The sequence below is a fragment of the Petromyzon marinus genome, chromosome 14 (genome assembly GCF_048934315.1).
Source record: "Petromyzon marinus isolate PM22_M1 ecotype Great Lakes invasive population chromosome 14, UKy_Petmar_22M1.pri1.0, whole genome shotgun sequence".
In the NCBI taxonomy this organism is placed as follows: domain Eukaryota; kingdom Metazoa; phylum Chordata; class Hyperoartia; order Petromyzontiformes; family Petromyzontidae; genus Petromyzon; species Petromyzon marinus.
Genome location: NC_133680.1, coordinates 7,045,098 through 7,067,454, shown reverse-complemented (window position 1 = coordinate 7,067,454; position 22,357 = coordinate 7,045,098). Strand labels below are relative to the sequence as shown.

Sequence of the window (22,357 nt, the reverse complement as noted above, 5' to 3'; positions counted from 1 at the left end):
TGAAGAAACGGGCATCTTTGGCTTTGACGAGTGTGGCTGCTGCCACGGTTGCCCTGAATCCGCATTTCGAATAAGGCCTTAAGTCTTGCCAAGCACGGCGGTTTTCGGGAACGTAACCCCCGCGGTTGGCGAGGGATTGCCGAATGTACATACATATTTGTACCGCCCACGAGACCAGACTCAATTCGCCACTCCGACAATTCACCAGTCACTCGCCTGACTCACCAGACACCTCGCCATTTGGTAGACCCACCACACTACTCTGCTGGAACGCAGCAAACATCACCCACCACTCACTTGACACCAACCACCAGCCTCATTGTTTCCATACACCAGACCAACCGATTAGTCACCAAACCCACACACCTATAACAACATCAAGATTTTTAATATATATTACAACCACGCACCAGACCACTGCATGAATGCACAACATTCCAGTACACACCCTTACACCATTAAGCTGGACACCATACCACAGATCCACGAAACGACACCTTCATCTCCAACTGCGCTCCACCAAACACCACACCACGACATGAATGCATGGCACCACACCATACTACTGTATTACTTTACATTACCCCACTATGATACAGACTACACCACTTCTGTACACTACACTATTTAACTGCGCGACTGAACACAATACTACACAACACAAAACCCATTGTATAATTGATGGATTTTCCTTACTCTCATTCACTTACTCATTACTCCCTCCTTCACTCATTCACCGACGCAATTCTGCCACTCTTCACAGATTTACTCAGCAGAACATTTGATTATGCAATGTACATAAGTCCTTTGGTGTACATATACACAGATTTGTTTTAGATTTTAAAAAAAGTGTTTCAGGTAAAACGTATCCTTCCCATCATTTTCATTCTTACCTCATAACACTCATTCATTCGCTCACTCCCAACTATATCCCAGCCTCCCATGCAGACTGTCCGGGACCTCCCACTGTGCTCCCTGATGCTCTCCGACTCCAGCCATTGCTAAGGATGCCTGTTGTTGGGATGCCTGTTGGTAGACTGATGGCCGGGCCTTCCTACTAGCAGCAAAACATGTTTATTTACGATGTACACAAGTGATTTATTAGGCTTCTCGGGTTTTGAATTTTGCAGTCCTCAAGCGTTTTTTGTTCCACGCCCATAACTCGGAAAAAACAGGTCGTAGATAAACACTTTTTGTACATCTTCAGTCAGACTTAAAATCAATATAAAATGTCTACACTATCTTGAAAAATGTGGATATGTATAAGGTTCGTTAAAAATGCCAAATACCTACAGCAGGATATGTTTTGACATGGATTACTATAATACATTCATTTTTCAAAACACATTTTCACCATGAATTGTGTGACCCATTTGCTAGATTTAAGTAAATGTCTAATAATTCATGTTCAGGTGGAGGAAGGGTCTCTGGTGTGGCAGAGATCTCAAAGTCTGATGATCCCTGCGAGTCTTGTGGCACAGAGCTCTTTCCACACACACAGTCTTTGCTGGCGATGTTTGTATGCTCCATGCAGCCTTGACTATTTTCAGGTGGTAATATTTCTGTTAGACCATTATTTCTCGTTGTGCACAACTGTTTAGTTTCTGATAATTTAACATTTCCACATTTGATATCCTCAATATCTGACTTAGCAAGCAATGCCATTGCACTGTGGTCTAATGGAATATCGAAATGTGTTCCTGAATGCATAGCTTGCATTTGGGTTATTCCTTCACTTTGAGGACGAACACTAGTGAAGTTGAAATCTTGAGAACTTAAAATTTCTGTTTCCGTCACATCGGAAATGTGTGTAGAATCAGATTGTTGGGAGCATTGTTTACAGCTGCTTGCACAATCATCTGTGTCCGAGTCTGAAAATAGTACAGGGGTGCCAGGGTTGTCCATGGTGTCTGCATATTGACAGCAACCACTATCACTCTCAGCAACAGCAGCAACAGCAGCAGGAGCAGCAGCTGTGGAAAAGAAGGCACCCCAAGTAAGTTCGGGACTGATTGTTGCAATATTGTTGCTTGCGTCTTTGCAGTCAGCATCGTCGTTTTGGACAACAGAGGTGTGCTCCTTGGTCGATATTTCATTGCAGGTTCCATTTGCCTGTCTTCCAGTGCTGTCTGCATTTTTACTGGGTGTGCTGCAGGGAGGTTCATCAGCATTCTGTACTTTTTTTCGACGGGCAGGTGGCTCTGGCGTATCATCAAAAAGATCCAGGAGGCAACTTTCTGAAAAGAAAAGTCATAATGCATTGTAATGATGTGTGCAATGTATTATATAGTTATATGAACTAATTTGTTTCAGAGACTTGAACATTTGTTTAAGCACTACAAATGTTGCTGTTATAAAATTACGGAATAAGTATGTAATTCGGAAGTGGTATGCAAAATAATAATTTTACCTGCATCACTGATAGATCTTTTTGCACACTCCAGAGATCCTAGTGGCTGGTAATCTGACTCTGCGGAATTCGGCTCTTGATAGCAGTACGATCGTAGCCTGACAGTTGTTAAGATAAAACGGAAATTGCATTAGTGTGAAAGCATGTTTGTATGTAATATATCTTTATTTTAAGTGCTGTGTGTAAATAACTGTTAATGTTTAAAAACTGCTTTCACAATGCTTACATCTCTTTGATATCTTCCACAGTTTTGCCCTTTGGAATGACGTTTGGAAAAATGTTGGCAGGCTTAATGTAGGATATGAAGTCTTCTATCTGCAAAAAAAAAATGCCTCATTCACAATGCAAGTAGCATGTCAGTTACTTGAGCTACGTTTGTCCTGAATGTTGTGTACCTCGCTGAAGGAAGAGTGGAATGAAAAGCAAGCTCTGTATGATGATTCCCCAGTCCTACAAATAAAAAGAAAAGTCACTGTTTTTAATTATTAGCATATTACATCATACATATAAACAACCACATGTATCTGATGCCTTTGTATGATCCAAAAATATATTTTTTCACCTCACGATGATTTTGGTTTTCTTGCTTCTCTGTGTGAACCACATGGTTGAAGGTTTGATGCTCATCATGTGAAGTGGCTTTCCTTTGGCATCTTTTTCTCTGCACGGGAGACGGCGTCCTTCACAAATCCCAGCATCCTGAACACGGCAGAATGAATGTTAAAAATCCCAAGAATGCATATTAACAAAATCATACAGTGAGGGAAAAAAGTATTTGATCCCCTGCTGATTTTGTACGTTTGCCCACTGACAAAGAAATGATCAGTTTACAATTTTAATGGTAGGTTTATTTGAACAGTGAGAGACAGAATAACAACAAAAAAATCCAGAAAAACGCATGTCAAAAATGTTATAAATTCATTTGCATTTTAATGAGGGAAATAAGTATTTGACCCCTCTGCAAAACATGACTTAGTACTTGGTGGCAAAACCCTTGTTGGCAATCACAGAGGTCAGACGTTTCTTGTAGTTGGCCACCAGGTTTGCACACATCTCAGGAGGGATTTTGTCCCACTCCTCTTTGCAGATCTTCTCCAAGTCATTAAGGTTTCAAGGCTGACGTTGGCAACTCGAACCTTCAGCTCCCTCCACAGATTTTCTATGGGATTAAGGTCTGGAGACTGGCTAGGCCACTCCAGGACCATAATGTGCTTCTTCTTGAGCCACTCCTTTGTTGCCTTGGCTGTGTGTTTTGGGTCATTGTCATGCTGGAATACCCATCCACGACCCATTTTCAATGCCCTGGCTGAGGGAAGGAGGTTCTCAACCAAGATTTGACGGTACATGGCCCCATCCATCGTCCCTTTGATGCGGTGAAGTTGTCCTGTCCCCTTAGCAGAAAAATACCCCCAAAGCATAATGTTTCTACCTCCATGTTTGACGGTGGGCATGGTGTTCTTGGGGTCATAGGCAGCATTCCTCCTCCTTCAAACACGGCGAGTTGAGTTGATGCCAAAGAGCTCCATTTTGGTCTCATCTGACCACAACACTTTCACCCAGTTTTCCTCTGAATCATTCATGTTCATTGGCAAACTTCAGACGGGCATGTATATGTGCTTTCTTGAGCAGGGGAACCTTGCGGGCGTTGCAGGATTTCAGTCCTTCACAGCGGAGTGTGTTACCAATTGTTTTCTTGGCGACTATGGTCCCAGCTGCCTTGAGATCATTGACAAGATCATCCCGTGTAGTTCTGAGCTGATTCCTCACCGTTCTCATGATCATTGCAACTCCACGAGGTGAGATCTTGCATGGAGCCCCAGGCCGACGGAGATTGACAGTTCTTTTGTGTTTCTTCCATTTGAGAATAATTGCACCAACTGTTGTCACCTTCTCACCAAGCTGCTTGGCAATGGTCTTGTAGCCCATTCCAGCTTTGTGTAGGTCTACAATCTTGTCCCTGACATCCTTGGAGAGTTTGGAATCTGATTGATTGATTGCTTCTGTGGACAGGTGTTTATTATACAGGTACCAAGCTGAGATTAGGAGCACTCCCTTTTAGAGTGTGCTCCTAATCTCAGCTCGTTACCTGTATAAAAGACACCTGGGAGCCAGAAATCTTTCTTATTGAGAGGGGGTCAAATACTTATTTCCCTCATTAAAATGCAAATAAATTTATAACATTTTTGACATGCGTTTTTCCGGATTTTTTTGTTGTTATTCTGTCTCTCACAGTTCAAATAAACCTACCATTAACATTATAGACTGATCATTTCTTTGTCAGTGGGCAAACGTACAAAATCAGCAGGGGATCAAATACTTTTTTTCCCTCACTGTATCTGCCATCAATAACTTGCCTGAAGAACATTTTAATCGGTTATATGACCTGCCATGACACGGACCCAAGTAAAAAGAAACAAAAGCTGAAAAGTGCAAAAAAAGTATGGAGACGCATGCTTATAATTCCATTGAGAAAAACAGGAATGCATAAATTAGAGAGTGAATGCGAATCGAAGGCATATCGGCCATTACGGAAATTGGACTTGTTCACAATGCATAGCTAGTAGTGGTGATGGGCAATGATTGTATTGGTGGTAGAATGGCAACCAAAGGAAAGAATAAACAGAAAAGGATGTTCACCATGTAAGTGGAGCAATGAGAAGTTCACGTGGAGGACTGAGATTAATTGCGGCATTGCAAGGCTACAAGGAATAGCGATGGACTGGAGAGGCCTGCAGTGGATAGACTATTGATGACGATGATGACAAATGTAATGTGCCAACATATCTACACTTGTAAGGACGAGTTTATGACGCAGGTTACATAAACATGCTTGCTTTGAAGAAGATGTTGCAGTCTTTTTGTAAGCCTGATAAACAGTTGCTGGTGATGTTTGAAGTATGGCACCTTTGGAATACGGCAGGCGTGGATCTGAGTATTGCTGTCATGAGTCACATGATCCAAAATATCAGGCATGTTCTGAAACATCTCCAGGTACCCCAGGTGCACCTACCACACACGCACACACACACAAGTCTCAGTGCACAATTGGTACCAGGAAATATAAAGCTTAATAGGCGGATCCTTATATTTTGATGTTATAACCTGTCTTTTTATAGATGTCATATCAAGTATCTTCAGCATATCTTTATTTTCCCTTCAATAATGCAATTATCAATGCAACATCGAATGGAAACAGCATAAAAGTGATAACGTCATGTGGTTAATGGATGGACGTTTTGTCAAGTGAATTAAATGGACTTCATTGGAAGTTATTACTGTGTCATTTTGATGAAAAAAATATTTTAAGGTATTTTCACGTATTTTCTTAACATGTGTGTAGAGATTCCCCATATATGCCAAGTATGACATGTACTATCTTATGAAAGTCAGAGATTAGTGGATTCTGAGATGTGTTAAAATGTTGGATTTTGAAGACAAACTTGACACCATTGGTGAACCATCTATTTAATGCTTTAATAAGGAATGCCACAACAATCAATCCCATACCTTTTGACCAAACTCTCGGCTCAAGTGAGTGAAGAGGTATTCATAGCCATAGGCTGCCTTGCAGTTCAGCCAGATCACATGTTGGGGGCTTTGTGTAATCCATCCCCGGACCAGATTTAAAATTCCTTTTAAACAATCTTCCTGTAAAAACATAATGTAATTACATTTTACGTCAAATTTACATTTTAAATGTTAAGTGTAATAAATATAGGTATTATAGGGCATATCTTACCCGGCTTGGAATGTAGTAGCACATTGGGTCACAAAATGTGGTATCTAAATATATGCTTTTGATACGTTTAATCCTGAAATAAAAAAAAGATATACAATGACACGTTAGATATGTTAGATATCAGTGTTAATAGCCGTAAGAAAACTGTAATAAAACATAAAAAATCCACGTTAAATTAAAGTGAGCAAATATATATACGCCATAATTGTGAATGCCACGATTGAGCTGTGGAACCCTTGAATTTGACATTACCCATCAACAATGTTGTGAGGACTAGGCATTGATATGCTGGAGCACTGTGTGGTGCACACAGCACTTGCCTGCCAGCTAAGTGCAGAGCCCCCATGCGGGAAACCCCTCCACGAGGCAGCCGGAAATCACCCGTGTAAAGCACCGCCCCATGGTCCCCTTCAAACAGGAACCTGCAAAGAGAACGATCTGTACAATTGATCATATGGAGATATGTCTATCATGCCACTTACAAATCAAGAACCAAAGGTAGAACAAGGCACAATACACCATGAATATTTAAATAAATTCAACTCTTGCAAATGAAGGTTAAGAGTTTTGAGAGATAATTATCTTACTTGTGATGTAGGCAATGTTTTTTGTGATTGGCATGAAGACATTCCAATGTGTGACATTTACTTTTTGCTGCAATGACCATGTGCCAATTAGTAAGGTTCATCAGCAAATTGGTCTATCCGAATGCTCAATTGTTGTTAACAGTGCACTAAATTTAAACGTAATCATCGTAATAACTATGAATGTCTATGTGCAACGCTCACATGACGGAGCCTGGGCAGTGACCCGCCGGAAGAAGTGTAACCACCAAATCTGTTTTCTGAAAAATAGAAAAATAAATATACTGTATTAAGTTAAAAGTAATCATCTGGCCAAATGTTAAATGTACAAACATGTTATTGTGGGTGTTTCGTGGGGGATTCGTGTGCAGTTGCAGGAAGTTACTTGTTTCGTTTTATCATCCATCAGGGAAATCTGGGTCGCAGTGTCCACTTCAATCGCCACCTTCAACAATGCACATTAGTTAGTCAGTGTTTCATTTCCATACTTTACGTGCCATAATACGTTTAATAACTCAGAAATGTGTGTGCATGGTGGCCGTTAATATTAACTTACCGTAAACCGTTCAAGGAAACGATACCTCCAGTTGCTAAGCAGAAGCTCCCGGGTGACAGGTGAGCAGTAGAGATGCACACCTGGGCTGAGAAATACTGGTTGGTGAGTGACTTTACCGAGCTGAACTGCATTACCACATCAATTATCAAAGTGAAATATCTCCGTGAAAAATTCTGCATTCAGATTATAAATCATCGTGCAAAATTCAACATCAATGTGTGTGCAGTGTCAAAGTTGTGTTGTTAACATAAGTTGGAGTAAAATGGAACCGACAGTCACACTAGTAACAATTAAAGATAGCATACTACAGTTTCTGATTTACATTAACATATATGACTGCATTATTATCGAGCATGTAATACAAATTACCTTCTCTCAAGCTTTTTTCTCAGTGCTTCCGAATATAATCCCACCATATGATCTGGATCAAAAACAAAAATACCCCAACGTGTCAATGTATTCAATTACAAGTGACTACTAAACAGTAACATTGCTGTAATTTATTTGATATGTCAGTAAGATATGAAATAATGCACGTAATGTATTAAGATGTCTTAATTTCATGAATATATTAGGTCAGTTACGAAAAAAAATATTGTTGGTTTCATCTACAATATCATTAATACAATCTGTTTTTGGTATAACTGACATAACATGTTTGTGAAATTGTGCCTAACGAAGCTTAAAACTCGTGGACAGCTTATTTAGTTCCTGTTAAAGAGATATATAGACGGTACATTCTGCATAGTTGCCTACAACCGGTTGCGCCTGATCTGGTTGGATCCTGGAAGGCAAGCAGAGTTGGGCCTGGTTAGTACTTGGATGGGTGACTGCCTTGGTTTAGGCTTGGGCTGTGACATGGCCAGATGGAAGTGCAGCAATTGATGCTTTAATGATTGTTCCACCCTTGTCATGGGTGCAATATCTATGGGTGCCCCGCTTTCCTTATATATGCTAAACAATTATTGATGCAATTGTCCAAAGAAACCAATGAAGGGCCCTTCTGAAAAAAGACTATCGACTGGGTGAAGCATTCCTCGGTTAAAATGGCATTATGGGTATCATTACGTCTTGAGATGCACTCGCATTCAAACAAAAAAATCATCGTTAGTATTTATTATCCGCGGGACTATTCTATTTGCTGCCAGAACCTATCCACAGGGAATTCTGTCATTCGCGGGACAAGTAGCACGGATGAGGGTCATACCTGTCAACCCCCTTATCGGTGCCCATCTTATTACAGACCAATTCCAACTCTATTGGTTACCCCGTGCGCTTATAAATCTCAAAGTTCATCCTACAAAGTGCCATTACAAGGGAGAAACACAAACAAATTGACAAAAAGACAGTTTTTTGCCCGTTTTGAAACGGCTGTACGCCGTGTGGACCTGAAAACGAAATTCCCACGGACAAGAATACGGGCTAAACCGTATGGGTCGACAGGTTTGGAGGATTTCACCCGGAACTGGCAGAGACTCAGACATCATCCGCGATGGCCCGAGATCTCCTGTCGCGACTTGATGATGGTGGCGGCGATAAAGCAGAATCTGATGCTGCTGATAAGAATGACCATGGGGCGGATAAACTCTGATAACAGAAGAGTAATTCGCTACCACTTTCCAGGGGGTAACATAGGGGCCGTCCATAAATGACGTCACGCACCTGGGGGGGGGGGGGTCAGACATTTGTGACGATGTGTGACGAGGGTTGGGGGGGGTCTGAGAAATGTGACGTCACATCAAAATACGCAACTTTAAAATACAGACAACACGTTCTACTTAATTAAATATACTTTTTTATTTTTTTATTTAAAGCTTTCGTGACTGCAGTAATTCATATTCTTAGTTTTTTCGGTAAAGTCACGTTGAAGAGAAACAACAAAATAACAAAATATATATAAAACAATAAAAGCCATCTGGCTTCCATGAGAGATTCGTTCATGAGGCTATCCACATATACAAGCACAGAGACAATTTCAACCGAGAAGATGGATTCTATCTTAGCAATCATTGGAAAGATTTGATAAATCATTTCAGTTCTTGATTGATTGTTCACGCTTACAGTGGCTTTCAGACAGCATACATAAAAACAAATTTCGTCTCCCCCCTCCTCTTTTCAAAAAATAGATGGACTAGTCCTGGGCAAACTGCCAATCGTTGCGCGTGACGCAAACGTTATTTTTTATATATATAAATAAATATGCCGTTTTCAAAATAAATTTATGCAAACCGACACACCTGATGTTGACCGTTTGAGTTATGGTCGAAACGTCGTGAGAATTTTTTATTGTTTTATATATATTTTGTTATTTTGTTGTTTCTCTTCAACGTGACTTTACCGAAAAAACTAAGAATATACTTTTTTATGTTTTATCCTACATCAGAGTGCAGCGCCACATTAAATACGCACTACAATGATAATAGTTTAAAGCGATTTGAGGCATGTTTTATATTTTTTTGGGGGGAGGGGGCAGAGCTTTGTGACGTCATATTTGAGGGGGGTCTGACTTTTGTGACACCATATGACTAGGGGGGGTCAAAAATCGTCCAAAATCACATGACGTCATTTATGGACGGCCCCATATCTGCGAAACAGGCGCGGATAACAGGAAGAAACACATTCTTGGTTCTTTCGGTAAAGTCACGCAGAAGGAAAACAATAAAATATAAAGCAAGAAAATTTCCTTGCTGTATTTTTTCACACCTGATTATGATTGCTTGTGTTGCAGTCGAAACGTCGTGACAATTTTATTGTTTTATATTATTTTATTGTTTCCCTTCTACGTGACTTTACCGAAAGAACCAAGAATATGAATCCCTGCAGTCAAGAAAGCTTTAAATAAAAATAGGAAGAAACACTTTAAAGATATCCTGCAGACTCAGCTTTGAATTTTGAATGTGTCCACACGGACGACCCCGTTTAGCAATTTCCTTTACAAACTAGACCCGTAGTGATGTTGTTGTTGAATACAGTAGCAACGAAAACGTCAATGTAACAGAGAACGAATACAGGGTGTTGAAGGAATATTACACAATACTACTAAGGGCAGTTGCGCACAGTACGAGTTTCCACGGACAAACATTCACGTCGACGATTTATAATATACACTGCTGGACGTTTGCGAAAAAGAGCTTTATAGCTCAGCGGATTCCTCCAGTATAACATTCGGATTATACGCTTTGGTTCTTTCGGTAAAGTCACGTGGGTAGAAAAAACACATAAAAGTTCACGACGTTTCGGTCACAACAACAAGCCACCGTCTTCAGGCGCGAGAGAATATATATCATGCCTCGTCCACATGCACTCCGATTCTTCTCTCGCCTCAAGACGATCCAAACGTCGTGATCTGTTGTCATTATTTATTTACCGAAAGAACCAAACAGTATGGGATTCCCGCAGTCACGACAGATTGAACATTCTCACTAATTCTGAATGTTGACTCCGGCGTTGAGAGAGGGGCAGCAGCAGCATCATTAATCCGCTCCCGGTACTCGGCCGGTTGCCGTTCGTTCGACGACTCACCCTGGTGGCAGTGAGACAGAAAGAAAGCTCTGGCGTCGACGTTGTCTCTGTCGAAGCGGTCGATGGACACGGATGGATACTCCGCGGTTTTGCCGAGGAACGAACTCATGGCGGAAGCCCTCGTCGAGACCGTCAGTCGCTCTCCTCACCACCATCACCACCCCCGCCGCCACACGCAGTTGTTGATACAAGCGCATGGGCAGCGCACGAACCGCTGCGAAAACAAAACTGCAGACGCTCGCACATCTTAATCTTTGAACGATGCACGCCGTCGGGCGTGCTACTTTCCACTGTGGACGCTGTCGTTTAAGCGTTCCTAAATCGGATAAATAATCAGCGACGACTGCACGAACTCTCTCCCTCAAGCCAATGCCGCCGTGACCAGCAAGACCAAGAACACTGCCGGTACATTCAGCAGTAAATAGTAAGACGCGTTTTCAGAGGAGGGTGACCCAGCTGCGCCCACAGGACATCACCGGTGTGAGGGGCCCGCCACGTTTGAAACCAACGGGGATCGACAGCAGTAGCAGCAGCACACTGATGGGGTGTTGACACATTTGTGTTCAGTACTGGTCGCGCTAAAGGCGACCAAGGGCCCGCGGGCCTTGCAATGGACTATCTGAAAACGAAATTACATTGCATTAAATTGATATAAAAGTTATATTGCGTTAAAATTGTATTATGTCGACGGCGTTTCGGGCAATGATTTAGGGTGGGCCCCCTCTGCAGCACACACCCCCTGGCGGAGCGCGCAAAAAGCTCGTCAGCCAATCAGAACGTCAGCTCGCGCGGCTCGTCAGCCAATCAAACACATCGGCTCGCTCGCGCGGCTCGTCAGCCAATCACAAACGTCGGCCCGCTCGCGGGCTCCTCAGCCAATCAGGAACGTCGGCTCGCTCGCGGGCTCGTCAGCCAATCAAAGGCGGCGTCACAACCACCACCTCCTCGCCTCTCCCCCGCCCTCTCGTAAGTAATGGCGACGCAGATTGGTTGATGTTGGTACCAAGCCGCCTAGCAACGCGACTCCCGATTGGCGAAGCGCGAAGGTTGCCCCCGGTTACCGCCATCGCCTAGCAACGGCTTCGTAAACAACCTGACAACGTAACCTGACAACGGCGCTTCCTCTCGCCCGGCAACACTTCCCGAGTGGCTTTACGCGCTTGCAACGGCAAGAAAGGTATTTTTGTTTGGATAAAAAAAATGTTGGCTTGATTGAACAGCTTAATAATGTCTCGTTGCTGGTATGGTCGTTGCTGGTTTGTCTCGCGTGTTTATAATAGCAAAGTTTTGAACGCGCAATGGCGCCCTGTTGGAGTTGACTGTCGCTCGCTGTAATAAAGTAGGCACTCGAGCGGTGGCGGCAGTGGTTAGCAACACACACTCTGTGCAATGAACCCGAGTTCGGCCACGGGATAACACAAGTGGCTAGTAATATATGAACCGGCGTACTGGTGAAGCTAGAATTATCAAACAGAGTCAGAATATTTATACTGGATGAATCCGATAAGCTATAAAGCTCTTTTTCACATGTCCAGTGATCGACAAGGCGTGACGAAGGGGCCTTCATTTAATTGTCGATTCACAATATATTATCGTATATATACACCAGAACAATAATAATAATAACATTCCGTGTTTATATACCCGGCGTTGCCCGGGCCAAAATAATATTTAAAAAGTACTCTTAAAAATCTAACAGCAGTGCGTACTGACTGTGGTGGTACCTGCTATCACTACAGCAATACATGCTGACTCTATAGCAGTATTTATCGACTTTATAGCACAAAGTACTCACCTGACAGAGTGGCGTGGTGAGGCCTAGTCCCATGCAGAGCCTCCGGCCTCGCCTAGATTGTCCAGCCGGCCGAGGTGGCACCTTGGCAGGCTGGAGCTGCTGGACTGCTACCCCTGACCCCTCCCCCCCCCCCCACAAGGCTACGATCTCCCCGGCCGCTCTGCAGTAATATCTAGGGCCGAAAGTGGTAGCATGTAGCGACTATAAAGTCGTAATAACTGCACGCATCGGGGTGGGGGGGGGGGGCATCACACAGTGAAGAATTAACGTTGGCGTTTAGTGTATTTTTATAGCATTTTTAACGCGAAAGAAAATGTCCCCCTCACTCCCACCGAAGGCGTGCGACTTGGCATAGGCCGTCCCTCGCACCAATGGCGCGTGAGTTGGTATGGTCGAGAAGAGACCTGATGGCTCGCTGGGACATTCGGTCTACAGGAAAGCCACCCACACGGATGCCTATCTAAAGCCTGACTCCCACCACCATCCAGCCCAGAATAATTCCCTCATCAAAACACTACACCATAGGGGCCGTTGCATCTCCGACCAGCACCACCTAGCTAGTGAGTTGGAGCACGTACACCAAGTCCTCAAGATGAACGGATACTCGGACCGTACAATCCGCAAAGCTGCCTCCCCAGCCATGCGGAGATAACCTTCTGAGGTTCCAACCGAAACCATCACTTTACCATACATAGCAGAGGTTACCAAAAAGATTTCCAAAAATCTTAAACAAACACAAGATCCAGGTTCGTTTCAACACAGTACACAAAATCCGTGATTTAATCCCATCTGTAAAGGATGTGATTCCTGACATGCAATACCCTGGTGTCTACAAACTGAGTTGTGGTTGTGGCAGCAGTTACATTGGGGAAACGAAACAACATGTCTCGGACCGCGTACATGAACACAAGGCAGATCTGAAACACGTTAGGACCAATCCCTCTGCCGTTGCTGATCATTGTTTTAATGCTGTGGGCTCACACGAAATTTATTTTTCCAAGACGGAGGTACTCTGCAAACCTACCATCTACCTTCAGAAATTTGTTAATGAAGCCATCCAGATATATAAACACAGACAGAACTTCATCCGAGAAGATGGGTACAAACTGAGCAATCATTGGAAGGATGCTATTAACCAGGTAAGGTCTTAACTGACTGTGATGTTTCCATCCTACCTGCCTATATCAGCTGTTATTTCCGACTATGTGTCTCTCTCTCTCTCTCTATGCCTCTTTCTTAGATCTCTCACATGTCCTTTGGATTGCACTCTCATGCTCACATGTCCTTTGTATTGCACTCTCATGCTCACATGTCCTTTGGATTGCACTCTCATGCTCACATGTCCTTTGGATTGCACCTCTCATGCTCACATGTCCTTTGGATTGCACTCTCATGCTCACATGTCCTTTGGATTGCACTCTCATGCTCACACGTCCTTTAGATTGCACTCTCATGCTCACATCTCCTTTGGATTGCACCTCTCAGGCTCACATGTCCTTTGGATTGCACTCTCATGCTCACATGTCCTTTAGATTGCACTCTCATGCTCACATGTCCTTTGTATTGCACTCTCATGCTCACATGTCCTTTGGATTGCACTCTCATGCTCACATGTCCTTTGGATTGCACTCTCATACTCACATGTCCTTTGGATTGCACTCTCATGCTCACATGTCCTTTGGATTGCACTCTCATGCTCACATCTCCTTTGGATTGCACCTCTCAGGCTCACACGCCTTTTGGATTGCAATGTCATGTTCACGGTGCTAATCTCTAATTAACACTGCTGTTGTGCGCATATGCGGGCATGATACTCTTATGCGGCAGCGGAAGCTCATTCATGCTAACCTCCCTCCCTAATCCCTCTCTCCCTAATCTCCCCCATTAACACAACTCACGTGCTTGAGTCCGTGAATGGAATTCCTTTCCAGCTCAAACCCCGCTTGCTTGCCCATCGCCACATATATAAACCTTGTTGTAACTGCTCTCTCGCTGGTTCAGCAGTTCCACTGCTTGATTCTATTTTTGCCACCTGAGGACGACCGCTTGTGTTGCGATAGAAACGTCGTGATTTATTTTATTTTATACCTACGTGACTTTACCGAAAGAACCAAAGAGTATAAATAAAAGGTAAGCGCACAAAAATCGCTTGCTTCACCGCAAGCGCTTGCACACCGCAGGGCTTACGGCGTGGTACCTGGTTATTTTTTTTTAACGTAAACCCCACCGTTGTAGAGGCAAATCGTTCGCAAGCGTGCGAACACACAAACCCACAAACAAACCCACAAACAGACAATTTTGGACTTTTATATAGATACCTATATAGATACATAAACCTTTAAGGACACACCAAATACAAAGACCCCCCCTTATAACCTGTTGGGGCAAGTGCTGTTTGCAATCACCTATGAAACTGAATTGAAGGGGGTTATGTGTTCAACTCCACAACTGACCGATGTTTTTCTGAGTCGATCTAGTGATTCCCAAAATAGGTTCCTATACTACAGTACTTAGGACCATATTGGTGCTTTATGAGGCCCAGAATCGAACGGAGAATTAAATGTGAGCTTCACAAACGACGACGAAAATGTTAGAATATGTTATTGCTCTTTATTTATGTTTACATGTAATTGTGTATATTTGTGTGAATGTTGGAATATTCTGTAGGCGGAAGTCGTTCCGTGATGAATCCGAAGACAATGAGCCGAGCAAGGTCGTGGAGCGAGGTGGTGGAGGACCTTTACCGCTTCCAGCAGGCGGGCTACCGTGACGAGACGGAGTACCGCCTCGTCAGGAATGTGGCCGAGGTCAACTGCAATGGCACACTCAAGCCAAGCCGCCACATACATGACCATAGCTGTGAAAACCCATACGGGTTACCCCTATTCTTGTACAGGGAAATTGAGTGTCCAGGTCCATACGGCGTACAGCCGTTTCAATACGGGCAAAACATTTTTTTGTCTATTTGTGTTTCTCCCTTTTGATGGGACTTTGGAGGATGAACGTTGAGATTTATAAGGGCATGGGGTGACCAAAAAGGTCTGAAATAAAGTAGGCACTGATAATTATCAATAAAGTAGGGACTGATATATGGGTTTGACAGGTATGCATTACAGTACATATTTTGTATACGTTGGATATAAGCAACTAATGTTTGACATTATATTGGTGGAGGAAGCAAAAGGTATCTGCTGATGTAAACACACCTTGAGCTTGCTTTCAAGGTGTGTACTGTTACTGGTGTCTGAATGCAACTGCATCTGAAAACGATGTACAATTATCGTGGGGCACAGGGCCTACTGATGAAGCAGGATTATGGTATATATTTCTAAAATAAGGTATAAATGACAACACTTTTATACAACACAACCAGTCATAGATGGCAAAGCGCAATGACATTTAGGAACACAATTACAGAGGCAGGCAGTGTAAGTCAGGAGCACAGATTGCCAGGGGAGGAAATTCTAGGTAATGATGGCAGCAGCAGAGAAGCACCAGCCACTCATCTGTGGTCGAAGTTATTTTTTTGTGAAAGGGTCTTGCTTGCTGGAGTGAAGAGCACGTTAAGCGTGGTAGAGCGAGACGCGAGCAAAGAGGTTAGCAGGAGAGAGCCTATGGGAGGTTCTTGAGTAAGGCGAGAGCGATTTGTAATTGACTGAAGTTTTAGGTGATGTGGTCGCTACACACTTTCCCACGTGTTTTTGAAATTTGGCTTACACCCACCTTTTCCGGCCGACTGATGTGCTTTGTTTTTATTGTCATTAAATAGGCAAAAAAAAAACCTAATCGCTGTTATTTAGTATGTGCGTATCATTGGTGCATGTGCTGGGATGATACAATTGTAAGCTTCGTTAATTATTAAAAAAGTATAACTGGCTGTCAGTCGCACCATTGAATAATTAATCACTTAAATTGTATGTGCCAATTGAATGACCTCACTGGAGCACTTGACTATAACTTAAGTCGATTTACCTAATTTTCGAAGCTTCATACCTATGTCAAACATCCAGTAAGTATTTACAAGATACAAACCATGTGTTGTGTCTTCCTGTGATTACTAATACATTAGTTACAACTGCACTACGAATGCCGGACAACACAGTTGTATTATATACAATTTAAGACGTCATTTACATTGTATTTTCCATAAATAAAGATGTACGTCTTCACTACTGGTACCATCACCAGGTGCTGAACAAAGGAGACGCATTTGTGTAACGTGTGGTTCACGCTTGTGTTAATGTTTGCAGGTGGACCGCTGGCCAGACACAGGCTACGTGAAAAAACTTCAGAGGCGTGACAACACGTTCTATTACTACAACCGCCAGAGGGAGTGTGAGGACAAGGAGGTTCACAAAGTCAAGGTGTATGCCTACTGAGAATGGGTCTACTTTCATGACAGCTCCATGTATCATATTGATTGCCTCTACATCTACTTTGAAGTAATGTATATGTGAAATGCTTTTATTAGGATCATTGGTAGAACTGCCTTAGCGAATCTCACTTGCTTTGTTTTTTAAAATGTGGATTACAGATTATGTTGACCTCATTGATATAAATAATGCATGTACTAATGGTGACTTGTTAATAAATTCATACTTAAATGTTGTTGAATATATTTTTAATCGACATGTGATGATATCTATCATAAACCCACGTGCGCTCCACCAATAAAAAAAAAACATTTGTGGTTAAAGCGATCTGCTAGCACAGTACACACCACTATGCAAAACAGCAATAACAACAGCATGCCTGGCACCTCCCCATGTAACCATAGAAGATGCAACATGTGCATCTTCACATCAACTGATATATGGACCAAAACACCCATAGCATAATTTATGACACTCTACGTTTACATGCACCAATGTGGCTCATTGCATCATCACGTGCAAACCCCACTGTGGCCTTTGCTAAATTGGCGTTCGATGTGTCCAACATCTTCTATCAACTAGCCATGCAGATATGCCAAAAGCAGTGGCGTGTCACTTCAACAGTGGGGACCATAACTCCAGTAAAATGTCAGTGCGTGGTGACTGTATTTTTCTCTGGTGGATATGACAGCAACAAAAGGCCATCTCATTCAAACTGAATACCGTTCAGCCAGAAAGACGGGATGAATGCCTCATTAACTTAATACATAGTTGAATAAATGACTGCAGGACAAACCTTATAATTTTTGGTTTAATATATGGAACACATTAATGTACGTAACATTTTATTTTTCAGTAATACAGTATTGGACAGCAAATGGTGAAAGGACACTCAAACTAGTTTTAAATTGGCTCCCATAAATTCCTCTACCCTGCTTGCAAGGCTCAGGAAGATAAACCATGTTATGCTATGAATAAGGGCCTTTGACCAAAACGTCGGCTGCTATATGTCTTCCATTTACGATTTTAAGGCGACTGTTATCGACGAATGTTTTTTTTTCATTTGTGCCAGGGGAACCACTGCCAGCGCAGCAGCATCACCAAATAACTTGCTTAGGTTTAGAACTTTAGATAGCGTGACTACAGGGTGGCACTATGACAATTGTTAAGCGTGAAAAAGGGGCGGGGGGGGCGGGGTGTTCATTGAGAAAGTTGGCCTCGGTGGAGCAAACCCCACCTCCAGCCACTTACAGAAGAGCCTCGCCCCACGGAAGAGGCGCAGTGACACGTGAAAGCAGGGTCCGCGTTGGTGGGGTGCGTGTTCGTTTAAACGTTGAATTAAACAGCTGACTTTGACTGAAGACCACTCGTGTGATACGCCGGGAAGTGAATGGTCCCACCAACATGTGGACGCTACGGGCTGCCTCCACTTGCTGTGGTCTGAAAGGAGGACTTTTTGTTGGAGCCTTCTTATTAACTTCACATTTACTGCTGGCCTCAGCACAGTCCGTGTGTTCACCGGTAAGATGCGAAGGAACTCGTGTTTTTAGTTGTTGATGTTATTTTCGAATTTGTATAATGAAGACGTGTGATTATTTGTGTCTCCCACGTAGTGTTACGGATTTATCCGTCTTGACCTGTACTACATGCACATTGACATTTAAAATACAGCACATTGAAATGTATGAATGTCAATGATATGTATTGTGTGTGCTAATAAGAAAGGTGGTTGGTTATGTTTTACTGTCATACGAATGTGTATTTCCTTTTAAATCTTCAAGGTTAGTTTGATCAGTTTTGACGCTACATTGCTTGAGTTTTACTTATGAATTGTGGCGCTAGGCAAATTAAACAATGCGTTCAGTTCCTTAGAACAGGAACTACAGGAAATGAATTCCTTAAACACTCTGGACGACGTGTCAACACAACGTGTATTTATATTGCAATGCTTTGATAGGGCTTACACGTTATTTTAAATTCTTACATTATGTAACGTGCACTGCGGTATATTGCACATGACACATCAAGACGTGTGATTACGTTTACTCTAGTGCAGCCAGTGGAAATGAACTGCAGGAAATTATTTAAGTTCGTGAAGACGGCTGCGAAGTTGATTAAAATAGTAAAGCCATGCACAACAAGTTCGCGAAATAAATTAACATGCAGTATATGTTAGAGGAACAACTAAACCAAAGCAAGAGTAGGGATAACGTAGAACACCATTAAAAGCGAGCTGGGATCAAGACGATGCACTACTGTGAAGGCAAAGCAAGTGCAGATTGAATTTGTTTGAAAGCCATCCATTTTTTTGATCACGAAAAGCAGCAAAGCAGTGCGTCTAAGGAACAACATTTTCAATGTGTGCATAACGCGTAATATGATGTGGAACTGAAACATGGTCACTGACAAGTGAAATGCAACAATAACGAAAACAAGTGCAGAATGTACTGTATCTAGGATTGTGCAGAACATATTGGTGTAAGGAATGATTATCACTGTGGGACAAAAATTGTTCCTGGGTAGTAAGTGTTATTTCCTAATTGCGTATGCCTCAAAAGTACAGAAAATGTCTGTTATTCCCCACCAACTTTGCTTTTGTGACCAGGATCGTAATATTTTGAAATTTACCTATTTTCAATGAGAAAACGTGTGCATTTGTGTCTTTCGTTCACATTAAGTCCTGGTCACAAAAGCAAAGTTTGCGGGCAATAATATCCATTTTCTATACTTTTTAGGCATAAGCAATACAAAAATAACACTTCGTACCCAGGAACAACAATGGTGTTTATATAGTGTCACCGATGGAGTGACAACCCAAGGAGGGAGCACACTGAAGAGTTAAATCACCGATGAGATCAGCGCATTGTGCCAGGATGGAGATAATAGATAGTGGCAGCACGAGGAGGCCTTTATCCAGCAGTAGATAGAACATGGTCGATGATGTATGTTGAACTTCTTTCACACCGTACGTGGCCAACCGTGCTGAACGGAGGTGCAGGGGAAGGACAGCAAGCTAAACACAAACAGCTGTTCTAAACAAATGAGTTTTCAATTTCGATTTAAAAGGGCATAGCTCCAGAGACGCACACAAACAATCTATACATAGTAACTATTCGTTTCTTATTTCGAGGTTTGCGGTGGGATTTATACAACACTAGTCTGTATTACTAAGAGTGCGTGGCTCAAGAAAGAGTGATGCCCGTCGTATGTCTACAAAGCTCGCTTTAATCAGGCAGGCAGTCAGAAGACCATAAATACTTCACTTAATGTACTGGAGTTATTTAATGTGCCTTATTTATCGGTACAACATATGCAATTTAAGTATTGACATCTATATTTAGGTTACGTCCTCAGAATCTTTATTTTTACTGGAGGAATCCAATGAGCGATAAAGCTCTTTTTTCACAGATGTCCAAAAAGTAATCGTGTCACTGGCATCAGACACTTGGTTTCTGGAAGAGAACGTTTTAGCATAGCTCTCAACAATTGCATTTAATTATGTTTTACTGCAGTCATGAATGCGCTGCATTGGATGTTAAACACATTGTTCGGCATGTACTATGGACTATACAGTGTGCATCTATGTGCCGATTTACCGTTTACGACAATATGCAATGGCACAATTTCTTTACTGTCAACAATTCCCTTTACTTTGGGGTTACCACCCCTGGCATCTGTTTTTGGGAGGCAGGAACTGATTTGTATCACTATCTGGCGGTACTGTATTATGTAAAACTTTAGTGCAATGTCCTGCACGGTTCTGATAGACCTTAGATGACTAAGAAATGTGCCGGGCTTTGGTCTGTGGAAAAGGTGGCAACCCTAGTTTGCGTGCGAAGGTCAACGTGGCTGGAGTTACAAATATGCACGGAACAGTTTTTTGCTGATTTTGGTTTGTAATAAATTACTAGAAGTGAAGTTTATGTGGACCTCTGGGTTTTTTTTACTTGAAAACCTGTCAGTGGAGTGGAATATTTTAAACCTCGGAACTTGCCGGAGGGAGATGACAACTTGCTCAAGGAGGACATTCTTGTGCAAGACTGACGTGGCCTAAAACCCAGAAGACTTGCTTTGCAAGTACTATGAGTTGTACAGGGTGGTCCAGATGTCTTGTGGCCCCCAATGAATTGACCCCTCATTTCTGTTTCCCCATTTGCATACGCATTTCTGTTTTAAATTAGGCTTACTTAAAACAAATATTACGTTTTAGAGAATTATATGGGGGGGGGGGGTCACAAGACATCTGGACCGCCTTGTACATTATTCCTAGAACACTACAACCGTATACAGTACTGTGCTGTGATATAGATGGACATCTATCCATGTTTTAAGAATTGTCACCCAAATTGTGCTGCAAACGAATTGTTTACTTACGTTTACAGAAAAGTAACAGTGAATCATAGAATAATTGGATGCTACCGTGGTGTTATAATTAGCAGACTTAACTTGCAATCCAAGTTAAGTCTGCATGGTGGGGTAAAGTGTCGGTCCTCCCACCTCTTACAAAACTTGTGGCCAGTGCGGAGTCGACCCAAATATCCCATAGACAGTCTCTGAATTGAGATTATTGTCATTCATTTTTTAAAGATGTGATACCGTACCAATGTCCATGTCATGGAAAATGAAAGTAAAACACCACAGCTTAAACGTTACAGGTTACAGTACTGTAAATGAATATATCACTGTTGGAACGCTACAATTCTAAGACCCAAATACAAATCCACCAAGAGTATATACCACCGTACTCTTTGGTTCTATTCGGTAAAGTCACGTAGGTAAAAAAAATAAAACAACTTTACCGAATAGAACCAAAGAGTATGGATCCTTGCAGTCACGAAAGCTTCAAATCTAGAATATATACCACCGACTTTATTTAAATGGTAGTTAAAGCAACAGTGCATTACTTAAATTTCATATGATTCACTGCAATTCCTAGCAAATAAACCAAAACAGGGTTGTGAACCTGTCAGTAGGTGGACCTTGAATTTAGTTATACCATGATTTGCATGGGCTCTGTCTCTACGTGCGGTACTGTGGCAATGCACTGATTTCCTCCTACGAGCATAATCACTCATTAAATTGGCCAAACAATGCCCAGGGCCCTGCTGAAAAAGAAAAAAAACAGTCGTGAGATTGATCGAGGCTTTAATGGATTTGTGAGCGGGAATTAGCTAACAAAAGTGCAACTGCGTCTTTCTACTGCTACTAAGTGGGCCTTGACTTTCCATGAAGAGTCCACCGAGTTGCGGATGTGAAGCAGAGTTGCTCCCCCCCCCCACTCCTTCACCAACCCAGTAGCCCACCCTTCCATTTCCACTTGCGGATATTTACAATGGCCTCGAATGTGACATGCAGTCAAAATATCTGTGAAGTCCTTT

At 42.4% G+C, this 22,357-nt stretch overlaps 3 protein-coding genes across 6 annotated transcripts in view; 2 read left to right on the top strand and 1 right to left on the bottom strand.

Annotated features, from left to right (window-relative positions):
- Positions 1-369: 369 nt before the first annotated feature.
- On the bottom strand, positions 370-11,571 carry DCLRE1C (DNA cross-link repair 1C). 3 transcript variants are annotated; one of them, XM_032954183.2, is made up of 15 exons: positions 11,288-11,571; positions 10,812-11,025; positions 7,659-7,710; positions 7,290-7,374; positions 7,119-7,178; positions 6,938-6,993; positions 6,470-6,571; positions 6,150-6,222; positions 5,918-6,058; positions 5,315-5,416; positions 2,973-3,109; positions 2,806-2,860; positions 2,637-2,725; positions 2,411-2,508; positions 370-2,237 (listed from the first exon to the last, which is right to left on the bottom strand). In XM_032954183.2, exons 2-15 carry the CDS (start codon positions 10,918-10,920, stop codon positions 1,351-1,353), a joined length of 2,046 nt encoding a protein of 681 aa, XP_032810074.2. In that variant the 5' UTR covers positions 10,921-11,025; positions 11,288-11,571; the 3' UTR covers positions 370-1,350. The 3 variants fall into 3 exon arrangements, with proteins under 3 accessions (XP_032810074.2, XP_075923170.1, XP_032810075.2); XM_076067055.1 differs by having other exon boundaries at positions 10,812-11,571; XM_032954184.2 differs by lacking the exons at positions 7,659-7,710; positions 10,812-11,025; positions 11,288-11,571 and having other exon boundaries at positions 6,470-6,587; positions 7,290-7,377.
- A 290-nt stretch (positions 11,572-11,861) lies between these two features.
- MEIG1 (meiosis/spermiogenesis associated 1) lies at positions 11,862-17,224 on the top strand. Of its 2 annotated transcripts, XM_076067057.1 has the most exons (4): positions 11,874-11,988; positions 13,608-13,745; positions 15,274-15,413; positions 16,857-17,224. In XM_076067057.1, exons 3-4 carry the CDS (start codon positions 15,291-15,293, stop codon positions 16,983-16,985), a joined length of 252 nt encoding a protein of 83 aa, XP_075923172.1. In that variant the 5' UTR covers positions 11,874-11,988; positions 13,608-13,745; positions 15,274-15,290; the 3' UTR covers positions 16,986-17,224. The 2 variants fall into 2 exon arrangements, with proteins under 2 accessions (XP_075923171.1, XP_075923172.1); XM_076067056.1 differs by lacking the exon at positions 13,608-13,745 and having other exon boundaries at positions 11,862-11,988.
- Positions 17,225-17,375: 151 nt separating this feature from the next.
- Positions 17,376-22,357, top strand: part of LOC116942371 (endosome/lysosome-associated apoptosis and autophagy regulator family member 2-like) — a 43,988-nt gene continuing 39,006 nt past the window's right edge. The window contains exon 1 of the mRNA XM_032954181.2: positions 17,376-18,500. Within this exon, the coding sequence (XP_032810072.2) occupies positions 18,384-18,500 (117 nt within the window). The 5' untranslated portion in view covers positions 17,376-18,383. The remainder of the gene's footprint in view (positions 18,501-22,357) is intronic.